Source organism: the organism of the source record quoted next (genome assembly GCF_019968985.1).
Source record: "MAG: Porospora cf. gigantea B chromosome Unknown PgB_NODE_376_length_20231_cov_138.379, whole genome shotgun sequence".
Lineage (NCBI taxonomy): Eukaryota > Apicomplexa > Conoidasida > Eugregarinorida > Porosporidae > Porospora > Porospora cf. gigantea B.
Window position 1 is genome coordinate 1 of NW_027178970.1, and position 20,231 is coordinate 20,231.

Sequence of the window (20,231 nt, forward strand, 5' to 3'; positions counted from 1 at the left end):
TCTGTGCCTCGAGAGACTCATTGAAAATCCAGAATTCAGTGCGGCAATCGTTGTTAGGAGTGCAGGGATGCTGGGGACGGCAGAGATGTTCGGTATTCATTGGAGAAAGATTTTTGTATAACACCCATTAATGCTGGCAGAAGAGTCATCCCCTGCCACAGCGACGACGGCTTCCTCTCACGACGAGAGCAGCATCAAAAAATCGCCCTGTCGGGCAATCCTGGCTGTCCGAGCAGTTGCAGCAGTGTACACGTCCGTCGTGCTGACTCACACAATGGCCACCAGCAAGCCATTTAGCACCTTCTTTTACTATCTGACCGATTGGGGGTGGCTAGCCGTCACCATGTTCTGTGTTTACAGATTCTACCTGGACGCCGTAATGCGGTAAGTCCGCTCGGCCCCTCGAACCCAGCGTCAGGAGCCTGCCGATTCTGCCTGACAAGCCCGCAGCTATCGCGGGAGTGCTAGCGGAAGTCTCCTTTTGCTTGCAGATCATTGTGGTTTCGATGTTCTGGATAGTGATCTACCCGCAGGAACCGTGGCGGGACGTGGCTAAGGAGCTGGTCCTCCACGGGAGCGGTCTCGTGATCATGATTGTGGACTACACCATCAGACTGACCGAATTTCGTATGGTCGGCCACAGAGTTCTCCTGGCCTTCAGCCTGTTTTATTTGGGTTTGCACGTGACGGTCGTATGGTACACCGACGAAGCCATCTATCCCGCTGTAGACTTGACCACCGCTTACTCTTGGGCCTTATTAGGCATTGGCCTCTCTGCGGGCATCTATGTGCACAAGCTGGTAGGGACGACATGGCGTCACACGTAGCTCTATTTGGCAACAAACTGGCGGAGCCTGCGCGGAGACAGCCGCAAACCTCACCGGATATTGCTACACTTGCTGTTCGGAGTGAGTGCTTGGGATGTCATTATCAGCTTTCGGAGCTTGAAATGGACCGCAATACTGCATACGGCCGAGCCAGCAGTGTCATCGTAGAGGCGTTGTCACCGAAGGTCCGCTCAATCAACGAAGACATTAGTCCTCAATAGTCAACTCTGTGAACGATTTTGCTTCAACTACTTTCAATTATTTGAAAACGTACCCAGACGCATCTGTCGTTCGTCACTGAAAACGGCAAAATCCATGAGAGTCAGGCGGAAAGAGGGCGATAACCGAGTGGCAACGTGGTTTAGAATAGCCATCACTTCCTCCGTAGTAGAGCTTCGAGAGCACGCCCACGACAACATGCGTCATGCGATCGACGCCATCAAGGATGTTGAGTACCCGCCTGTCACCTGCCGTGACGTGGCCGTCTCCCAGCCTAACGTACAGGTACGGGTTGTCGTTGCCCCGCTGTGGTGGGACGACGAATCCAAGGCCAGGGTGGAGGCGATGGTAGTGCAGGAGGTGCTTCCGGAAGACGAAACGGACGCAGGTCTCCTGCAGTGCGAGCAGATCTGGACCGGACAGGTGACATCCTACACATCCATTGTTAAGCTGTACTCGGGGGTCTCATTGAAGAGCCTGACTCAGATCCCTCCGCTGGTTCCCCGCTTGTTGGATTCGGTCCTGTGGAAGGATCGCCTCAGGTACCGGCGGCTCGAGGAGCAGCACATTGTCGACATTCTTGGCTGGTGCGGGGAGCTCTCGCCGGGTAAGGCCATTCGAGGTCTGCGGGATGACATTACGGCCGAGTACCTACAGAAATGGAACCGCTTACTACGGCGCTACGCATCTGCGCGCGTGTTCATCTTCGTCGACTCGCAGGTCCCGGACACTGATGTCACTGAAGCCGTAGGGGAGCTTGTTGGCGAGCTGGAGTGCCAGCCGGGCGACAGGGCTCAGGGGCTGCACATTCCGCTTGTCAACGCGAGGACGCACCACGAGAGGCCTGCTATGGAAACCGCTAACCTGCGCGAGACCACTGAAATCCAGCTGGCCTTCCTCGACGACCCCGAGGAGGCGCCGCCCCTCAAGGAACCGCCAACACCGGTGGCTGTGCACAGCCGAGTGGTGCCGGTTAGTCTGGTCGACCTGACGCCAGAGGCGGCGGCCATGCTGCTGGTTTGCTTCACTCTGTTCGACTCGCGGAACACGTTACCGGTGCTGGAGACCTCTGGCGGGCTGGCCGTGACGCAGTTCATTGGCCTGGACAAGGGGGTGCTCTTGGTCTCGTTCTGCAACGAGCTTTCTGACGATGCGGAGGCACCGAAACGCGCCATACTCCAGTCGTTCGACGAGGTGTCCGACGATGCCGAAGGGCTCGCTATATCGGCGGAGTGTGTAACGACCAAGCCTGACGCAGTCATAGGCAGCTTTCTGAGGGCTACACTGTACAACATGACCTTAGATGCGGAGGAAACTGAGAAGTTGGTGAAGTCACTGCACGCAGGAGCGGAGACCCTCAAGACATACTCCAAAGACGATCTGCAAAAGCAGGCAAAGTCGTTCTGCGCGGATCTCATTTCGCAGCCAGCCCTGGAAATCGCACAGAAAGAATGGTTGTATCTCGACTGAATCCGAACTGAGACAGTCAGCAAGCGACATTGCGTTTCACATATTCAATGAACCAACTGAATCCCACTTGAACTACGTTGCGTCATCAGCCCCTGCTCGAGGTCTGCCGGCATGCCGATTCTTTGGAACTGCGACGGCTCGTCTCGACCAAGTTCCACGGCATAGCGGTCTGTGTCGGGATGTCGCCTTCACCTACTGCCCTCTGAAAGGAACTTCTCGAAAGTCCAGAGGATCACGACCCCCGTGAGGCCAAACGCCAGCTGCGTCATCTGCTGTATCCCAGTCTTACCACCGCTCCGACGGTGACTCCCGCGCTTATGATAGCCCGGTTTAGGATGGCATGCGTGACTGTGTTCAGCTCAGTCGGCTCCGGAGGGACTTGCAGCTGCTGTTTAAAGTACCACATGAGGTGTGCATAGACAAATTGAAACGCCTGTAGTCGCAAGACCTATGTTTCACCTGTGGTGTCTGGAAATACCAAATGAGAACCCCCAACTCCGACCCTTTCAGCGCAGTCCAGAAAATCGTCGCAGTCTTCGCTATCTGAGACGCAGACACGCTCAGCGTGCTTGCCGACTGCCACGCGAACGCAGCGCAAAAGAAGGCAACAAACGCCGACAGAAACCCTGAGTGGCTCGGATAGTGGAGGCTCACTGAGAACGAGCTGAATCCAGCTGCTTGTGATCTCCTCTATGGCGCGGAAGTCGGCACCGTTGGGGAGGGTGAGTGGAAACCAGTTGGACAATATTACGGCGCTAGACACCAGACTGGAAGAGGAAAGAAGGCCAAGTATCTATAATTCGGGCCTCAGGTGCCCACCACGAAAAGTACCGCCAACAAGTGCACCGACGTCTGCAAAGGACAGCCGCAACAGGTCAGGCAGCGCATTGGAATTGGTCATTTGGATGTTGCTGCCAGATGTGGAGCTTACCCGCGCCAAGACCTATAAGGACGCTTGCATTCTGTCCTTTCACACTCCCTTAGATACTGGCGGTCTCTACGTAAACTTGTCAACCCTCGAGGGGTATTCTCCAGAACTGGCCCGGCTCGTGGATCAGCCGCGTCACGGTACGTCACAGGTGTATCTGGTCGTACGAGACTGTCGCGTGGTGAAGCCTGTGGGGCGACTGGAGACGGAGCTTGCTGCACCAGGACTGGAGGTCAAAAGTGAGCCATTCACGCCTTTCGACGTCGTGAGATCCTACCAGCTGGCTCTTCTACCCGAGGAAGCCATCCTTGACCTCTCAGGAGGGCTGGAGGTTATCGAGAACGAGAGTATGAGACAACGGGTAATGTCAGTGATGAGTTGCGTGACCGCAGAGGTAGAGGGTGAAGCTTCCATGCTGCAGACGTGGCGCGTGGAGCCTCCTGCCATCAGTCTACACGCCCTCGATCTGTACCAAATTCCGGAGCCGCCTACCATTTCCGCGAAGGACGCCCATTGCCAGGTATGCGGTCGTACGTCCAACCTCTGGCTGAATCTGTCCGACGGTACGGTTGGATGTGGTCGAAAGCAACTGTTCCAAGAGGGGACGGGCTGCTTCGGTGATCTTGAAGGCGCAGCAGTGCTGCACTACGAGGCTCATCCCGAAAGGCCCCTGGCGGTTAAGCTGGGTACCATAGAGGTCACAGCGGATTCTGTGACTGCTGACGTGTTTTCTTACGCTGAGGACGAAATGGTGACGGACCCCTATCTGGAGACGCATTTGGCGCACTTCGGAATCAGCGCCAAAGAATTGGAAAAAACTGAGATGAACATGACTGAGTGGGAGTTGCAGTTCAACGAGAGCTTCGACTGGTCGCTCGCTACCGACTCTCAACTTTCAGAGCGCTTGTGCCGTGTAGGCCTGACTAACCTAGGAAACACCTGCTACATGAACAGCGCGCTGCAGCTTGTAGGAGGTGTACTCCATCGCGAATTTCAAGAGCCGTGGCCAAAGAGCGTGTCTGAGGACCCCTTCACGCTGACCTCCAGCGCGTATGTTGTCTTGAGGGCGCTGGCGACCCAGGACCCCTCGGAGGCGTCCCGCCGAAGACGCCTGGAGGCCACCAGGTTGCTGGCCGAGGCTGGGCTAGCAGCTGGGGAAGGTCTGCTCGAGTCGTGGTCAGGCTGGGAATCCAGCGCCGTAAGACCATTTGTGCTTCGACAGGCTGTGGGCCGCCTCCACTGCGAGTTCGGCTCACAGCGGCAGCAGGACGTAGAGGAGTTTCTGATGTATCTGCTGGATCAGCTGGAGGCGAATCCGGGTCCAATGGAGGTTTTCAGAACGGCTTTCGGCGCGGTAGTTGAGACAAAGCAGCAGAAAGACGGCAAAGTGAGACGCAGCGAGTTCTCCACCCATGTGCTCCAACTGCCGCTGCCTTTTGACCGGCCTTACACCAAAAGGGCACGTCAAGACCCCGGAATTCTCTCTCTGCTTTCTAGATGGGCCGAAGGCTCAGAGAGCGGAGGGGTACAGGAGCGCTCCTCCATAAAGAGTTTCCCGCAAGTGTTACTACTGAGCATCAGAAGGTTCGCCGTCAGTGACAACTGGGTGGTAACGAAGGTATCTGACAACATCGACGTCCCGCTGGAGATGAACCTGGAGTTCCTCAGGTCTTCGAAACCCAGCGAATGCGAGGAGCCTTGGGATGACACAGTGTTCTCAGCCAACGCCGCTATTTTTGAAGCCATCCTAGGCATGGGGTTTTCGGAGAATGCTGCCCAACGCGCCTGCTACTACAGCGGCAACTCCGATATTTCGTCGGCGGAGGCCTGGCTCTTCTCCAACCTGGACGATGCCCACCTGAACGATCCTCTGGTGCCTGCTGAAGCGCCCGAGGTCGAGACCCTTGCAGCCATGGGAATAGATCGTCAGGTGGCTGTGGCGGCCTGGAAGAGGTTCGGGAACATCGAGCGAGCCCTGGACTGGGCGCTGACAGATGGAGCTGCCTACCAGCCTCCAGTACACGAGGAGACGAGCGCGCACTATCGGCTGCGTGGCTTCGTATCGCATCTTGGACCCTCTGTCCACTGCGGCCATTACGTGGCTCACATTCAAGACCCTAATGGGAAGTGGGTGTCGTACAACGACGAAGTGGTGGGTTTCGAGAACGAGTGTCCCTTGGGTCATGGCTGTCTGTACGCCTACGAGCAGGTTTAATGTTTCACATGGAACGACAAAGATCATGATAATGCTCGGCATCTAGGAATACGCAGGCACACTTCCCTTTGGCAAAGTGAGAGAAGTCGGCTAGGGGTTGCGCTTCCATCAAGGCGGCACTGCCCACCAGACTCAGAGCACCACTCACAGTTTGAAAGTTGTCGTACCCGCTAGTCACGAGGAGCTGTCCCTCCAGTACCACGAGCGCTCCCGCAAGCGGCTGGTGTTTGTGCACCGTGAGGCGGCTCGGAGACGATACCACCTCAGATGTCGCGATCAACTCTTCCAGCGATTCGAGGGAAATGGCGGATGGGGCGAAAAAAGTCTGCAGCAGCATGAGAGGACGCCCAACACAAGAGGACTCACATGCATTCTGCTTAAAAAGGCAGCCAGAGCGGCCACCGTTTTCCGGTCTAACGCCGATAGTGCGCCTGGCTGCATTGCTAGTATGGTATGGATGTTGCGGTCAGCCGTCTCTGGCTGGGTACCCAGCATGTCCACATGGCATACACTAGCACGGCGCCTCTTGGAGGCGTCAGCCACGAGAGAGAGGGAGCTGCCTGCGGACTCGTCGAATTCGTCCCAGATCTCATCTTGGATGATTTCCTCCACGATGTCCTCCATTGTGATGATACCGATATGCTTGTAGTGCGGGTCTCGCTCTCCGTCGTCGACCACGTCACGGACCACGGCGAAATGACTGGTTCCCTTTTTAAACTCTGACAGAAGATTGTCCAGACGTGAGTCGGGATCCACCACAAGAACATTACGTGGAAAGCTCTTCATGATCCTAGTGATAGGCACGTCCTCGGCAGGGTTAACCAGCAGCAGATCTTTCACATAGAGGACTCCAGATATCGGTTCTTCTTCATTAGTCATGTCGAGCACCGGGACTCTGGAGAAGCCTCGTTGGATCAATTTTGCCGCCGTTTGTGTGTCGTAGACGCCTCGGGCATCCACTCCGAACACTCTGCGTAGCGGCGTCATTGCTTCCACAGCGGTTAACGACGAAAATTTCAGACCGCCTTTAAGTATCTGCGCCTCAGCTCGACCTAGAACATTCAATTCCTTTTGATGATGACCTACAAGGGCCTCGAGTTGCTTCTTCGAGTAAATAGTGCCTAAATCCTCTCCTAGGATCCAGTCTAGGACCAGCGCAATTGGTTTGCAAATGATGTAGAGGCAAATCTCGATGAACACTACAACTGGCATCGTGTAGTAGCCAACGATCAATGCGTACCTACTGCACACAGCTTGGGGGATGATCTCGCCGAATACAGTGATGACGACAGTGGAGATAAGGAAACCTGTGATGCCGGACAACGCAGCACCCATCAGGATGGAAAACGCACTGTTGACGGCGACATTTCCTACCAACAGGGTCACTAGCAAGAGGTTGCCATCCTTCCGAACTTTCAGGATGCGGCGGGCATACTGGGCCTCCTTTTGACTGCCCGCGTGCTTGCAACGTGTTCGACCTTCCTCTGCAGCAGAGCCCTCGTCCACATCCGTTTTGGAGTCGATCAGAATTTGTAATCCCACCACGTCCAACGTCATCAGTCCTAAGGTGAGGCCGGAGAAAAGGGCACTAGCCATAGCCAGTGCCACGCCACCCGCAATGGTGAGCGGATCGACGCTTCCCATAAAATCCACTAATCTGGTGAACTGGCTCAATGTAGAGCGTGTGCACTCAAAAATGGTCCCTGTCGACCGTGTCTACTGGGATCCTGATAGCGGAAGCCTTCGAAACGACATTAGCTTTGTGCGGAATGGCCGCTGTCGTCAGTGGATTCAGCTGCGGAAAGGGATGGCGTTCACTGCGAAGGATCTCGACATCGTACGGTTGGATTACAACTCGCTGGGAGTGAGGCGTCCGCCCCGAGCAGCCACAACACGACCAGTGTGCGGATCACTTGTGAGTCAACTGCTTGACCGGCTAGTCGACAACAGCGCAGGCATTGTCGATCGTGTAACTTGTGAGAACGCTCTGGAAGAGTGGGTATTCAAACACTGCCTGTCCGAGTCGAGACCCTTCAACCCCGAAGAGATATCACCCCATGACAAAGCTTCCAGAGTGGTCTCTTGGCTGAGGGGCGAAATGAATGCGATTCAAGCTGTGCAGAGTCACGATGAATCTCCAGCCCTTTTCGCAGGCCAGCTTCTAGCGAAAGCAGGAAACTCCGCATCTCGGAAATTGCTTGGTCTCCCTCCGGCCCTGCACCCTTCTCCCAGACACTACCAGGTGCTGAGACCGCGTGCCACTGAAGTGCCGCCGAAGGAGATGTCGGCAGTTCGGTCGCGGTGTCTAGAGCTTCTCGAAGCCCCGGGCTCAGAGGCTCGGTCGACACAGGCCATCGCACACGATTACCAGAGTCGCAGGCGGCCTCAAATGGCGTTCCCGAGACGGGACATAGAAACGCTAGTGTCTCGAATGGAGGCCAGATTTCAGGGTCTGTGCATCTCGTCATCATCCGCGTACTCCTCAGACGCAAGTCCCTCGACGGAGACACGCAGTGGTTCGCCAGCCATAGAATCTTCAGAGCCCAGAGAATCCGGAGGAGGAGTGACAGCGTCAGCACGATCAGAGACGTCTTTGGAGAGTGAGGTTTCAGAACCGCAGTTCTCTATCTTCCCCCCACTCAAAGAGCGGCTGACGTTCAAAGGCGTAAAGAAGGTGCGCCACCTGCGCAACTACCGGCTGCAGGACACTGGCGAGCTGTCCCTGCAGCACGCGCTGCGCCAGAAGTACGTTGAATGGCTGCATGTGGTGATCGACTGAAACCGTGTCTGTGGCTGCGTGTGCGGCGGGTCCCGCGCTGGCAGCATGCTTGCCCGATCCCCGAGCCCTCACAGGGTCTTTCAAAGCTTTCATGTGAAGCATCAAGGGTGAGTCGGGGCAAAAATACGTAATTCCTCACATGTTCGATAGCCTCTCGGACAGCCAGCAGGCATCACTGCTATTCTCCTACAATCTCAGGCAGAGGATACAGACCAAAAAAGGTGCAGGCCGCTAGGCTGGTTTACGCAGGCTCAGATCTGGCCAGCAAGACATATGCGAGTCCGTTTTCGCTGAAGAGGCCATCAGAGGCACGGCGAGGCATATGGAAGAAGACTCCAGACCTGCTTGGCGCGTTCAGCGACGAGTCGTTGAGGACACAACCCTATGCTGGTATGCGTAATCTCGGGTCGACCTGCTACCTGAACGTGTTTATCCAAGCCCTCTTCCTCAACTACGATTTCCGAAGAGCTGTTTTGTCGTCGGAACGTACTCAGCACCCTTCCTTGTTGAATGCGGTTCGCTATCTATTCGGTCGTAGGACACTGGGCATGAGCTCACGCAGTTCTCCACTCAGGTTGGTTAGCAGTGGTGGACCCCTCGGAGGTCGCGCGCTGTCTTAAACTAGACTTGCGTTCTCCAGAGGACGCAGCCGACCTCGGCACGCATTTCTTTCAGCAGCTGAAGGAGGACCTCCGTAGTGCTGGGCAGCTGGGCTCGTTCGTGGAGAACTACTTATCAGGGGCCTATAGAGCTGACTCCACCTGTGAGAGGTGCCAATCAACCGTGTCTGTCACTGAGAACTTTTCCAGACTGGACGTGGCCCTTCCAGACCAGACGACGCTCTACGCAGTGGAAGTAGGTCTGCAGACTATCCTGGTTGAGGATGAGGAATGTCAGATGTTCTGTCAGAGTTGTCAATGCGAGACCGCTTTCAAGCGAAGCGTGAACTTCTCCCAGCTCCCGACGTACCTCAACGTCCATCTCGATCGCACGGGCAACGGGGGTAAGGTCCACACAGAGGTGGACCACCCTTTGGTCCTAGACCTTCGAGACATGGTCTGGCCCGACACAACCTACTTTGACGGCACGAGTCTCGTAAAGCTTAACACGGAGAACCATGCCCTGTATGAACTGGTTGGCGTTCTGGAGCACCAGGGCACACTAGGTGGCCACTACGTATGCTTTCTGAAGGACCTGGCCTACGGTGTCGGCCGCGAGCAGAAAGCCATTTCTGCTCCCGTCATGGTCCGAAGGCAGGTATCGTCTGACGATGACGAGTTCGAGTTGGATGCGACGTTGGAAGAGGACCACACCGACACGAACCAGGATGACGACGAAGACGATGATCCCGTGTTGCACCCTCTCCACGATCACAGCACGATGGACATTCCCTTGGAGGTGCCCTTCGGCTTAGAGTACCTCCATGTCCGTCACATGGAGGAGTCAGTAATTCCAGACGAACTACGGCGACGGATGGAGGAGCTCGTTACGCAAGAGCTGCAAAGCGGAAACGACCTCAACGGCTTGGGGCTGGAGTCCCTTTGTCAGGTGGAGGCCGTTGCACAGGACAGCAAGCTGTGCCACTTGCTCTCGCAGTGCTTCATTGCGCCGGACGGGCGATCAGTATCCATACGCGGGCGCCGAGGGCGGAAACCACGGGCAATTAAGCAACTCGAGGACGTGCTTCGGATGATCGTAGTGAAGAACCCTGCAGCTGAGAAACTCCGAGACGCATCCAGAAAGCGTGGGCGCCCTCGCAAGCTGGATGTCCACGACGAGGAGACTGTTGTCTTGAACCCCCCGACAGACAGAGGGCCGGTTTATCGGAGCGGCCAGTACATGCAATTTGCAGCCATGCCGCCTGACGCAGCTATGGTAGACGTGCACCAGAAACACAAGGACCTGGCATCACGCGAGGACCGGCTCATGTACAAAGACCCCCTCAGCGTCATGACCTCTGGCTACATGCCCATGGGTGACCTCTCAAGTCCACTGATGGTTCCAGGCATGCAAACCCTGCAAGGCATGCAAGGAATGCAAGGAATGCAAGGCATGCAAGGCATGCAGGGAATGCAAGGCATGCAGGGAATGCAGGGAATGCAAGGCATGCAAAGCATGCAAGCTATGCAAGGCATGCAAAGCATGCAGGGCATGCAGGGAATGCAGGGCATGCAGGGAATGCAAGGCATGCAGGGGGGCTACAACAACAGTATCGTCGACTCCAACCCGCCTCAAGACGACCACATTGCTGGGCGCGGCTCCTTTCCGTTCATGATGCGACCGAACATGCCGCTCTCGTGGCCACCCGTTATCCAGCCTAGCAGAGGCTACGGCCAGCAGAACATGGGCTACCCACGTGCCGTTATGGGGGACCCGCTGTCAGGTGGCATGACGCTGAGTAACGGATCCATAAGTAGTTCAGTGGGATCCATGGGGCACAGCATGAGCAACCCGGTCAACGACACCGTCAATCCAAGCGTGCCTCCCGTCAACAATGGAATGGCGTCCATGTCCAACCTCAGCGAGATGCCTGAGTCTCTGGAAACGTACCAAACGTCACCGTTTGCCTTCGACGGGTCCTTCTCCGATGACAGCTCGTTCTGGCATTCCCAAGCGGGCCTTAAAGGAGGCAATCCGTTCTCCACTGACGACGATAATCCCGCCAAAAGAAGCAAGCTCGGCCATGAGGTGCGCCCACGCCGTGGGTCTACTCGGCCTGCAGGGTGGTACCAGGAAGTCAATGAGGAGGGGCTACCAAGTCCACCGAAGAAGGAAGAACCCCGCAAAGCTACACTGAGTCCAGAGGAGGATCGGGAGCATTATCGATGGGTTAAATTCGACGACGAGTCGGTGGAACAGCTGAGTATGCTGACGGTCAACACTGTGACCTCAGGGTCGGCGTATCCCAACAGCTTTAGCCTGGAGGATCCGCTGGTGATCGAAACGCCAGACATGCTAGGGCGGCTTCAAACGAATGCGGGTTACATGCTGCTCTACAAGCGGGTGAGCTGGAATCCAGTTTTAGGTTGCGAGATCGCGAGTGATGTCCAAGCACATGTAAACCTTCATAGCCAGTCTGGATTCGAGCTTCGCGCTGGGCAGTATCGCGACGTGGTGCGTACATTCGTGGGCAACCGGAAGGCCAGCGCGGACGCAATGTACAAGGAGTTGGACAGTCAGTTTCAGCGACTGGAGAGCCTGAAGGCATCGGTGTATGTAGCAGAGGACGAAGGGCCCCTTCTGAGTCAGATCCTTTCGAACCTCTCGTGGGTGCCGACGGACTTCCTTGAATCCTGGTTCCATGGAATGGACGCACCCAGTCTTACCCAACTCTTCGAAGACGAGAACCCCAGTTTGGAAGTCACCGTAAAGCGCGACGCAGCCCAACCCAACGTGGCCATCCCCGTCAAGAACGGCTCCTGCATGCTTCCCACCGACGTCCTCGACTCCCCGTACGTGCCCAAATGTCCGTCTGAGATTTACTATGGTCACGTGCTCTGTCGGCACCATGCTGAACCGCCAGATGAGGCGCAGGGCGTCTTCCAAGGCGCGGGCGGGATTGACCCCTTCGCCGTTTGGTTTGGCAATTGTAAGCTTGTCCCTTCTGACATGCTGCCGAGACTGGGTAAGCCAGCAGTGCACAGCGCGGCGATAGGAGATCTTTTGTGCATACAGTGTGCGGAGGGGATTGCGGATTTGGTGGACGTTGTGTATGAGCAGGTAAGTGATGTGTACTGAGTCTGTCGTTCATCATTTTTCAGCGGGACTGCATTGTCACAATGTTAAAGTATTCCCGGTCAACGGAGGAGTTCCCACAAGAGAAAGCCCTGCTGGTGTCTCGCAAGTGGCTGGCGGGCATGGACGAGCGCTTCTCGCCACGAGGACGGACTAAGCGAAACAATCCTGAGGGCACGTATGACGTCTTCACTGCTGTTGAGGACGTCAAAAAGTTGTACTCGAAGGTGACGGCACAGGGAGTTTCCGAGAGATGGACAGCCCGAAAGTGCTGTGAACACACTGAAAGTGAGTCACTAGAGAGGCAGGCCAACTCATTCGTTCCAGTCGACCGAGCGTGGGTTCGCGTTCCGCAGTCCGCCCTGATGTCGCTGGCCGAGCTAGAACACAGGAAGCACGCGCTCCTACACGAGGCGCTCTGTCTACCTGCACCACGGGTGCAGTTGGACGTGGAGGAGTGTGAAGAATCGCAATGTTGCGCTCGTGTTATTTAACTTGGTTTCTGCGACGACGAGGGCCCGCGCGTAGGTACTCTGTTGGCATAGGTGCCGCTTCTTCGGCCGCCAGGCTCTCTGTAGGCATATGTGCTTCCTCCTCTTCAGCAGGCGGCGTGACAACGGGCTTTGCTTCACTTGTTTCAGATTCTTCAGCTGTGTCACTCTCGTCTTCGGCAGCCCCCTTGATTGTCTGAAGACGCAGGTTCATCTCCTTCTCAAGCGGAGTGAACTGGCGGCGGCGCCTCGCAATCAGTAGCACTTTTTCTTCCTTCAGTATGAACAGGGTGACCTCCACAAGAAGACAACCAAAAGACATGATCAGACCTAGCAGCAAGCGGGGCATCAGTGCTGTCACTCCACAGTAATAACTCCCGTAAAACCCAACCAGGAAGGTCAAGAAGAGGCCCGTGGTAAAGTTGACGGCCAGGCCCATGCTGTTGCCAAAGTGTTGCCCTTCAGACTGGCTGTGCGGCACTGACGGCAGATCCTTCACAAGTCGCTGGTATTTCTTCTCTTCGCCGTGCATACGCAATAACTCGACATCCGACAGTCCAGACAGTGATACTGCGACGTCTGGACGGGTGCGGTGGACCACGACACAGTTCTTCAGACACTGCACGTCTCGGCCTGTGGTATCGCACCATTGCATAGCCAGGTCGAGGTCGACACACTGCTGCCCTCTCACTGTAGCAGTCTTCAGCTTCGCCTGAGCGCCATCAATAGCCTCCAGTAGTTCTGGAGTGACGGTAACCCAAACCGTCGACATCCGCGAATTCTACCATTGTTATCACACATCACGAGTACGAACTCCTAAGGTCTCGAAATAGCTGCTGGTCTTCTGGGCTGAGGTTCCGAGGCAGCGGGTGCAGCCGCCTGAGTAGATAGTCAAGCAGTGCAGACGGGCGGCGCTGGCGAGCCTGGGCAAAAGTCAACTCGTCGATGCGGCTTCCGTAGCTGTCGTTGACGACAGTTACCAGCCTGTAGTCAGCCGTACCGACAGTGCCGCCCTCAATACGCTCGGTGGTTCGGAGGGGAGTTAGCTCGTGGTTTGTGAGGTACCAAGACTCACCACAAGAGTCCTCCGTTAGATCTTCAAAGCGGCCGCAGGTTATTTCCGAGCGTTTACAAGCTGCCAGAGGACTGTCCTCAGCAAATCTGGAGGGGGATGCTGTCGGAATAACGACGTCAGCTGGTATCTCCGCGAATCCTTCATGGGTAGCCTCCGAGAGGTCGTCAGGTTGGATGCTTCGACGACCTCCTTCGACACCGAACACTGGGAACTCCATGAGCTTCTCAGCCCAGAAATCGGCTCCCATAGGCGCGACCATGTGCAGCCGTCGCGACTGTAACAGCGGGCTCAGCGTCTCGTCAGCGGCGACACTGGGTCTTCCGCCCTCGACTCCAAAAACCGGTGCTCCCTCCTCGTTCTCCATACCTGGCAGTGGCGATGACGCGCATTTGCGCGTGGCGTCTCGAACTCGGCTAACGGGTATGGCCTCTATGTGATCAACGTCGCCACGTGTCATATACTCGCGTCGGAGACGTAGCATTTTCTTGTGAAGCTCGCGTCCAGCATTGATGTTGCTCACGGGCTCCCACGACTCCTCTGCCTCAGAGGAGCTCTCATCTCTTGCCCAGAGAACCTTGAATTCTTCCCTTCCAGCATTCACTTGAAAGTCCACAACGTCACACACAAGGTACATTTTGTTTTATTATTACGCGGTGTTCTGCACGACTACAAGGTTCTGTTTCATTCGTGTGGCCTTGTTCTTGAGGATCTCAATGGCCTTGGGAAAAAGCTGGTCAGGGGCTATGCACCCTGAAGACTCAACGGAGACTGTGTCTGCCTAACCCTAACACTCACAGATAAAGAAGTCCTTCTGCTTCTCCAGGACGACCCGCTCTGGAAACCGCTCAAAGCAGAGTCGACATGTAGTACAGCTTCGAGCGTCTGCCACGACGGCTTCGTCGCGTCGCAACTTGAACACCTTCATCGGGCAGCTGCTCACTAGGTCCTGTGCATCGGCCCCTTGTATCGGTCCCTTGGGAAAGCTGAAGACGGGTAGCAGCCGGTAGCAGGTGGTAGCCACAGGAGTCCACTTCGCGTGAGTGCGGCCTACGCCCTTCTCTACGAAGAACTTCGCATCAATCTCCTGTCCCGGCCGGAGCTTGGTAATGAGCAGCTCAGGAACAGCCACCCTCGGCGGGTCGGCTTTGAACTTAGCCTTCTGCTCTTTGCTCATAGGGGTCCACTTAAGATCTTTAGCATAGACAGGCATTGAGTGCCACTTGGGGTCAAGTGATTCGGGTGTGCACGTGACCTTCAGTTCGAAGCACGTACAGTTCTTCTCGCTGAGCTCCTCGTCGCTCTGACGCTCTTCAAACTTTTCTGGGTCGAGAACGATTGGTACCAGTCCGATCCTGTGAGCCAACACCTCGTCCTGAATGACTCCAGTGTTCTGATACATGTGAACAGTTTCAATGGCCATTGAGGGCACCTCTGCCAGTAGTATCCGTCTGAAGCCGTTGGCGAAGGATGAATCCAGACCTGACATGTCGAAGAGAAGCTCCTCGGAGTCGCACTTCGTGACTTCGATCTTGAAGTTCTCCTTAAAGTACTCAACACTAAAAGAATCGTCGATTCCCTGGGCTACCCTGCTGCCTCCGTAACCCCAGTCCTCCACGTCGCGTGGCCCCTCCTCACCACAAAGCAGATGAGTTTTGCGTCGAGCAATATCTCTTGTCATGATCAAAATTCGGAATTTACGCTTTGCCAGAATGTCGATGCTCCCTTCCGTTAACTTTGGGCCTGTCGTGCGGGTGTCCCTCGCCAGGCTGTACTCAAAGGCGGTCCACGACCACTTTGAGCATCCGAGGAACGTCGGTTCTTTTGGGGCCGACGAAACTGGCGTTGGCACTTCCGTAGTGGGAAAGGCCGCATGTGGGGACGTTATCAAGCTACAAGTTAAGGTGGACGACGACATTATAAAGGACGTCAAATTTAAGGCCTTCGGCTGCGGGTCCGCTATAGCCAGTTCCAGCTACGCCTCTGAGATGATTAAGGGGCAGAGTGTGGATGAGGCTCTGAAGATCAGCAACACCATGATCGCAAAAGACTTGTCCTTACCTCCAGTGAAGCTCCACTGCTCCATGCTGGCGGAGGATGCGATCAAAAAAGCCCTCGCAGACTATCAACGCAAGCGGGCATAATTTTAGACTAGGATTGGATTTTTGCCTAGTCCTGACTTTGATTTGCAGCGTAAATGCTGCCGGTGCGTGTGAATAGAAACGCTTCACCGACTTGATTTGCAGCGTAAAGCTGTCGCCGTGAATGCTGTGGTTGCGTGTGACAAGACACGCTTTGCCAACTAAATGCAACCAACTTTGATTTGATGCGTAGCCGTACTATATATGGAACCTTCACTCATGAGCAATGCCCTAAGACACTGGGGGCTCTGGCTCGGGCGCTTGTGGGTTGATCGAACCCGCGAGCTGCGGGGCTGTGTCCGCGTGTTGAGTGCGACTCACCTCTTTGCCGGTTCACGGAGAGGAACCCGACCACAAGCAAAAAGAATAGCATCACCGCATGCGCTGGATTCGAGAAGTTGATTTCGGGTGTGGCAGACACGCCACCAATGTCCGATTGTAGCGGATTGTTGGCCGTCGCTTGTGCGCTGCGCAACATGCGCTGGACGAACTCACAGATACAATTCATCAGAATTCGAATTTAGTCACATGCGAAGGGATCGAGGCCGCGGGCTTGGCATTCAGCGAGTAGAGCGGTCGCGAGGCGCTGGGAAGATCTGAGGAGCTGCAGGTTGACAAATGTTTCGAGCGTTCTGGAGTATGGGCCGCCGTAGACGTGCCGTGCAGGCTGCAGCTTGCATGCGGTGTCTTTGCTGGCGCAGCCGGGTGCCTTGGCATCCTCGCGGACCTGAACCTGGGTCTTTGTCAGTTTGGGAAGACTCCTGCTCAGGGTTGGTGAGGTCTCTGATATCCTACGCGCCTTCTCGTATTCTGGAGTGTCCGCGAGGCAGCTGGCGGGTCCGGAGAAGCCTATCCGTTCGCTCCTGCGAACCCGCGGCTCAGTCTGCACCGCGAATCCGCCTGACATTAGAGGAGCTTTGCGCGCTTCCTCAATGGCGGAGTCGACACCCGCGTCACCAGATCGCACGGACTTGAATGGTGCTGCTTGCAACAGCTCCAGCGAGCCAGGGCGAACCACACAGGCAGGGTCTGCGTGCGGATGTCACCAGTAACTCACTTGCGGGGTTGCTCAGAACCCACTTCATATCGGCTCCATCATCCAGCTGAGCGAAGATTTGCTCCTTCACCAGCCCCCGGCGAGCGGCGTCGACCTCCACACCGTAGCTGTCGATCTGGTCGGTGTAAAAAGACGCCGGCAAGCAGAGCCACAGGCGGTCGTCGAACACGGCGACCTCGGGGAAAAACGCAGACAGCATAATATAAATGCCAGAGAATTGAATGGGGGCCAGCAGACGAATCAGCGGTGTAGAGCACACTGAGGACACGAATAGAGGGTTCTCATGGATGTCTCGAAGAGCGTGATGCAGAACATCCGTGTAAGACGAAGTTGAAGATTCCGATTCGAACTGTTGCAGATACTGCGCTGGGTTCACTGCCTGACAGGCGCGAAGGAGGGTCCGAAGGTGCTCTGGCCTGAATACTTCTACAGCACGAAGGGTTGCGGCCTCCGTTTCGTCGCCCTGCCCCAGAAGTACCCACACAGCAGCGAGTTCACGAAGCAGATCGCCGGTTACCCCCGCTACGGCAGTTTCGTGTGCCAGCCGAACCCACTGTGCAGCGACCACAGGAAAGGGCCTCTTGTCGATGATGGCCGTGGCCACCATGCTGGCGAACGGCGACGCGTGGGGGCTGACGGCTGGCTTGTCACGCTCTCGAGGCTCGCTCGTCAACTCCTCAGGGGCCTTGCAGTTGTCGTGGACCGGATCCCAGACGTTCATCATGCAGTTCCACGAGACGCGGTTTGACACTAGACGCCGCTCTGTAGCGTTCAACCGCTCTAGACGCCGCCACTTGTCGCAAAGGTCGCACTGCACCCACATTTCACTTTCCTGGTTGCCGTTCTGGGCGACCGGGGAGCGTGGGTCCCTGGCAGGGGGTAAACGCTGTAACACTTCAGGGACTGAGATGTCTTCTAATGGCAGCTGGATGGAGGCCTCTGTGACTGAAGAGCCTTGTGACTCTGAATGGGAAACACTGGGATCGAGGTCTTTCGGGTCCTTCAAACGGTCCTTCTCCTCTTTAAAAACTCTTAAGGGAGGCTTCTCTTCCTTCGCAGCACAGAAACTGCGACTCCAGTCCCATTCGTTCAGCGAGCAACTGCCAAAGATGCTTTTCATATCTTACAATGGTTCACGAATCTCCACAGAACCTACGTCCACCGTCTCCAATCTAGGCGCGCTTCCTGGTCCTTCGTAACTCCAGGCAACTGTCTCCATTTTTTGCACTCCACGCAGCGCATCCATGTGGCCCTTCCGCGCGGCATCTCGTATTTCAATATTTCTGAATGTCAACCACAAAGGAACCGCTGGCGACCACAAGGTGCTGCTTCTGTATAGAAGAAGTTATCGTCTTCTGTATAGAATCAGAAGTAAGAACCGAATGTTCTCAACCAACACTTCAAGTCCCAGGCTTTGTAATTCAGAAAGTATTTTACTTGCCACTTCAGTCAATCTTAGAGAATTTTACAAATCATGAAACTACTTTCAACCGCGATATGCTTTACAGTGGGCCTGGGAGCTAAGTGCGTCCCGGCGGCCTTCCCCTTGCCCAGCCCTCGCTTTCGAGCAGATGTCAGTGTCGACGACATTTGGGTTGCCGCTGCCAATTTCGAGTGTGGACCCAATGCTGTGGTTTTAAGGTATGTAGCGGCACAGCCGAGGTACGTGAACGCTAATCTGAGGCAGTCGGATCCATCAAACCCGCCCCAGATCGAGTTGGCTTGTGTAAATAGAGCGCAACTCACAGTCAGCGGAGAGGGCTCGTGTCACAGTGGTTGCCCCACCAATCCTGCCAACTGGGAGAATCATCAGGAGCTTCGCACTCAAAGATGTAGCGGCCCCGACTGGTTGGAGTTTGCATCCGTAAAAACTGTGCCAGTAGAGAGTAATGTGGACGAGGAGTCACAACTCCAATGTGTGAGTCCCTTGATGATGAGAGATGTGGTAGCACTGAGTGCTGTACAACCTGGAACGGAGGTTCTGAGACTAATCCAGCAGACCTTGAACCAGGACGCCTGCACGACGCTAGGCTGGCGCTCTGTACCCCAAGAGGGAACGGACGTCTTGGACGTTGAGGTAGGCTGCTTCGTCGATCGTGGACTGAACCCTATCTATCGGGGAACTTGCGACAGTGCAAGCTGCGACGTGTCCTGGTTCAAAGGCGCGGAACCGGAATTCTCTTGCGGGTCGGCCTTCGGATTCCAGACGTTCAAGCGCTCCCACCTCCTGCAGGTCTTCCGGGAAACTGCCGGTGCGGAATGCGTTGCCGCATTGCAGTCCATGGACTCTGCTTCGATCGACAGGAGCTGTGTGCTCCCGACCACCACTTCTAACAGCACTACGACGACGGCAGTCACTACTACCAGACGCCTGGTGAACCACGGCTTGATTTGGGGTCTTTCCATTGCTGGTGCGACCGGCTTCTTGGCCATGATGGCCGCGTTCTACGGGTTGTTCATGATGAACAAGCGAAAGGAGCCCAGCGAACCTACGGATGAGGTCTCTTAGCTTTTGGGTATGAAAATCTATGTGAATCTACACGCTACTTTATCACTTGACTGAACTCATTCACCGCTTGTTGTAAAGCTAGAGTATATGTGTTGAGAGCCTCGACGATATCGTTGTCGGCCATCTCGCGCGTTCGCGACTCCAAGGTTAAGGCTGCCTTCATCTCCTGCCGGACTTCATCAAGTCTCTGCTCGAACTCTTGTCTCTCCTCCTTGTCGCGGGTCGCAAGCCGCTCTACTCTACAACTGAAAGCTGCGATCTGGGCGTCAATGGTTTTCTGTATGACGCCTTCCAATAGCGCACCTTCTCTCTTGCAAGTCCTGACGTCATGTCGTTCTCGAATCTCTTCACACGCATGTCGAATTTTTCCCCAACGGAAGCGCCGTCCTCCACGATCCCAGCCAATCGAGTTCTAAGGTCCTTGATTTGAGCCTGCACATCCCGAACCAATTCTGTCTTCAACGAGGAGACGTCAACCTTCTCGGTTTCCCGCTCTAGGAGCACCAACCTGTTTTGAATCCGTTCTGCAGGTTCCTGCATCCTAACCTTCTGTTCATCCAGAAGAGCAACAAGTTCGTGTTTGAAGGCACTCAGCTGCCTCTCGACATCCAATACGAGCTCCTTCACCGTCCTTGATCGGGCTGCCATCTCCTCGTTGATACGGTCCTCAAAACAGTCCAGGGCGTCCTGAAAGGCTTGCAGCTTCTTTTGCTCTACCTCCCGCTTGGATAGACGCTGGTGGCTCTCTTGTTGCAAGACGCGTTCGAAATCGTGAAGCTTCTCCTTTA

General features: G+C 55.5%; 14 protein-coding genes across 18 annotated transcripts; 7 read left to right on the forward strand and 7 right to left on the reverse strand.

Annotated features, from left to right (window-relative positions):
• Positions 1-130: 130 nt before the first annotated feature.
• Positions 131-827, forward strand: KVP17_000153 (uncharacterized protein; the record flags this gene model as incomplete). 2 transcript variants are annotated; one of them, XM_068517717.1, is made up of 2 exons in its annotated part: positions 131-384; positions 413-827. In XM_068517717.1, 2 exons carry the CDS (start codon positions 131-133, stop codon positions 825-827), a joined length of 669 nt encoding a protein of 222 aa, XP_068374823.1. The 2 variants fall into 2 exon arrangements, with proteins under 2 accessions (XP_068374823.1, XP_068374824.1); XM_068517718.1 differs by lacking the exon at positions 131-384 and having other exon boundaries at positions 507-827.
• Positions 828-1,142: 315 nt separating this feature from the next.
• Positions 1,143-2,516, forward strand: KVP17_000151 (uncharacterized protein; the record flags this gene model as incomplete). Its single annotated transcript, XM_068517709.1, has 1 exon — positions 1,143-2,516. The coding sequence occupies one exon, from the start codon at positions 1,143-1,145 to the stop codon at positions 2,514-2,516; it is 1,374 nt and encodes a 457-aa protein (XP_068374821.1).
• Positions 2,517-3,421: 905 nt separating this feature from the next.
• On the forward strand, positions 3,422-5,659 carry KVP17_000147 (uncharacterized protein; the record flags this gene model as incomplete). The annotated part of the gene is made up of 1 exon (XM_068517678.1): positions 3,422-5,659. The coding sequence occupies one exon, from the start codon at positions 3,422-3,424 to the stop codon at positions 5,657-5,659; it is 2,238 nt and encodes a 745-aa protein (XP_068374816.1).
• A 4-nt stretch (positions 5,660-5,663) lies between these two features.
• On the reverse strand, positions 5,664-7,303 carry KVP17_000156 (uncharacterized protein; the record flags this gene model as incomplete). Its single annotated transcript, XM_068517775.1, has 2 exons — positions 5,664-5,984; positions 6,026-7,303. 2 exons carry the CDS (start codon positions 7,301-7,303, stop codon positions 5,664-5,666), a joined length of 1,599 nt encoding a protein of 532 aa, XP_068374828.1.
• Positions 7,304-7,355: 52 nt separating this feature from the next.
• Positions 7,356-8,438, forward strand: KVP17_005169 (uncharacterized protein; the record flags this gene model as incomplete). The annotated part of the gene is made up of 1 exon (XM_068514975.1): positions 7,356-8,438. The coding sequence occupies one exon, from the start codon at positions 7,356-7,358 to the stop codon at positions 8,436-8,438; it is 1,083 nt and encodes a 360-aa protein (XP_068374833.1).
• KVP17_000157 (uncharacterized protein) lies at positions 8,268-8,531 on the reverse strand (the record flags this gene model as incomplete). The annotated part of the gene is made up of 1 exon (XM_068517787.1): positions 8,268-8,531. The coding sequence occupies one exon, from the start codon at positions 8,529-8,531 to the stop codon at positions 8,268-8,270; it is 264 nt and encodes an 87-aa protein (XP_068374829.1).
• A 46-nt stretch (positions 8,532-8,577) lies between these two features.
• On the forward strand, positions 8,578-12,667 carry KVP17_000158 (uncharacterized protein; the record flags this gene model as incomplete). Of its 2 annotated transcripts, XM_068517802.1 has the most annotated exons (3): positions 8,578-8,659; positions 8,688-8,972; positions 9,001-12,176. In XM_068517802.1, 3 exons carry the CDS (start codon positions 8,578-8,580, stop codon positions 12,174-12,176), a joined length of 3,543 nt encoding a protein of 1,180 aa, XP_068374830.1. The 2 variants fall into 2 exon arrangements, with proteins under 2 accessions (XP_068374830.1, XP_068374831.1); XM_068517803.1 differs by lacking the exons at positions 8,578-8,659; positions 8,688-8,972 and adding an exon at positions 12,200-12,667 and having other exon boundaries at positions 9,336-12,158.
• On the reverse strand, positions 12,660-13,436 carry KVP17_005168 (uncharacterized protein; the record flags this gene model as incomplete). The annotated part of the gene is made up of 1 exon (XM_068514974.1): positions 12,660-13,436. The coding sequence occupies one exon, from the start codon at positions 13,434-13,436 to the stop codon at positions 12,660-12,662; it is 777 nt and encodes a 258-aa protein (XP_068374832.1).
• Positions 13,437-13,464: 28 nt separating this feature from the next.
• Positions 13,465-14,373, reverse strand: KVP17_000152 (uncharacterized protein; the record flags this gene model as incomplete). The annotated part of the gene is made up of 1 exon (XM_068517710.1): positions 13,465-14,373. One exon carries the CDS (start codon positions 14,371-14,373, stop codon positions 13,465-13,467), a length of 909 nt encoding a protein of 302 aa, XP_068374822.1.
• A 150-nt stretch (positions 14,374-14,523) lies between these two features.
• On the reverse strand, positions 14,524-15,417 carry KVP17_000150 (uncharacterized protein; the record flags this gene model as incomplete). The annotated part of the gene is made up of 1 exon (XM_068517708.1): positions 14,524-15,417. The coding sequence occupies one exon, from the start codon at positions 15,415-15,417 to the stop codon at positions 14,524-14,526; it is 894 nt and encodes a 297-aa protein (XP_068374820.1).
• A 31-nt stretch (positions 15,418-15,448) lies between these two features.
• Positions 15,449-15,880, forward strand: KVP17_000154 (uncharacterized protein; the record flags this gene model as incomplete). 2 transcript variants are annotated; one of them, XM_068517734.1, is made up of 1 exon in its annotated part: positions 15,449-15,880. In XM_068517734.1, the coding sequence occupies one exon, from the start codon at positions 15,449-15,451 to the stop codon at positions 15,878-15,880; it is 432 nt and encodes a 143-aa protein (XP_068374826.1). The 2 variants fall into 2 exon arrangements, with proteins under 2 accessions (XP_068374826.1, XP_068374825.1); XM_068517733.1 differs by having other exon boundaries at positions 15,455-15,880.
• A 517-nt stretch (positions 15,881-16,397) lies between these two features.
• On the reverse strand, positions 16,398-18,054 carry KVP17_000148 (uncharacterized protein; the record flags this gene model as incomplete). Its single annotated transcript, XM_068517689.1, has 2 exons — positions 16,398-16,906; positions 16,935-18,054. The coding sequence occupies 2 exons, from the start codon at positions 18,052-18,054 to the stop codon at positions 16,398-16,400; spliced, it is 1,629 nt and encodes a 542-aa protein (XP_068374817.1).
• A 354-nt stretch (positions 18,055-18,408) lies between these two features.
• KVP17_000155 (uncharacterized protein) lies at positions 18,409-19,443 on the forward strand (the record flags this gene model as incomplete). Its single annotated transcript, XM_068517753.1, has 1 exon — positions 18,409-19,443. The coding sequence occupies one exon, from the start codon at positions 18,409-18,411 to the stop codon at positions 19,441-19,443; it is 1,035 nt and encodes a 344-aa protein (XP_068374827.1).
• Positions 19,444-19,477: 34 nt separating this feature from the next.
• Positions 19,478-20,231, reverse strand: KVP17_000149 (uncharacterized protein; the record flags this gene model as incomplete). 2 transcript variants are annotated; one of them, XM_068517705.1, is made up of 2 exons in its annotated part: positions 19,478-19,720; positions 19,747-20,231. In XM_068517705.1, coding segments are annotated over 2 exons (728 nt in total), but the record flags the coding sequence as incomplete, so codon positions are not given. The 2 variants fall into 2 exon arrangements, with proteins under 2 accessions (XP_068374818.1, XP_068374819.1); XM_068517706.1 differs by having other exon boundaries at positions 19,678-20,091.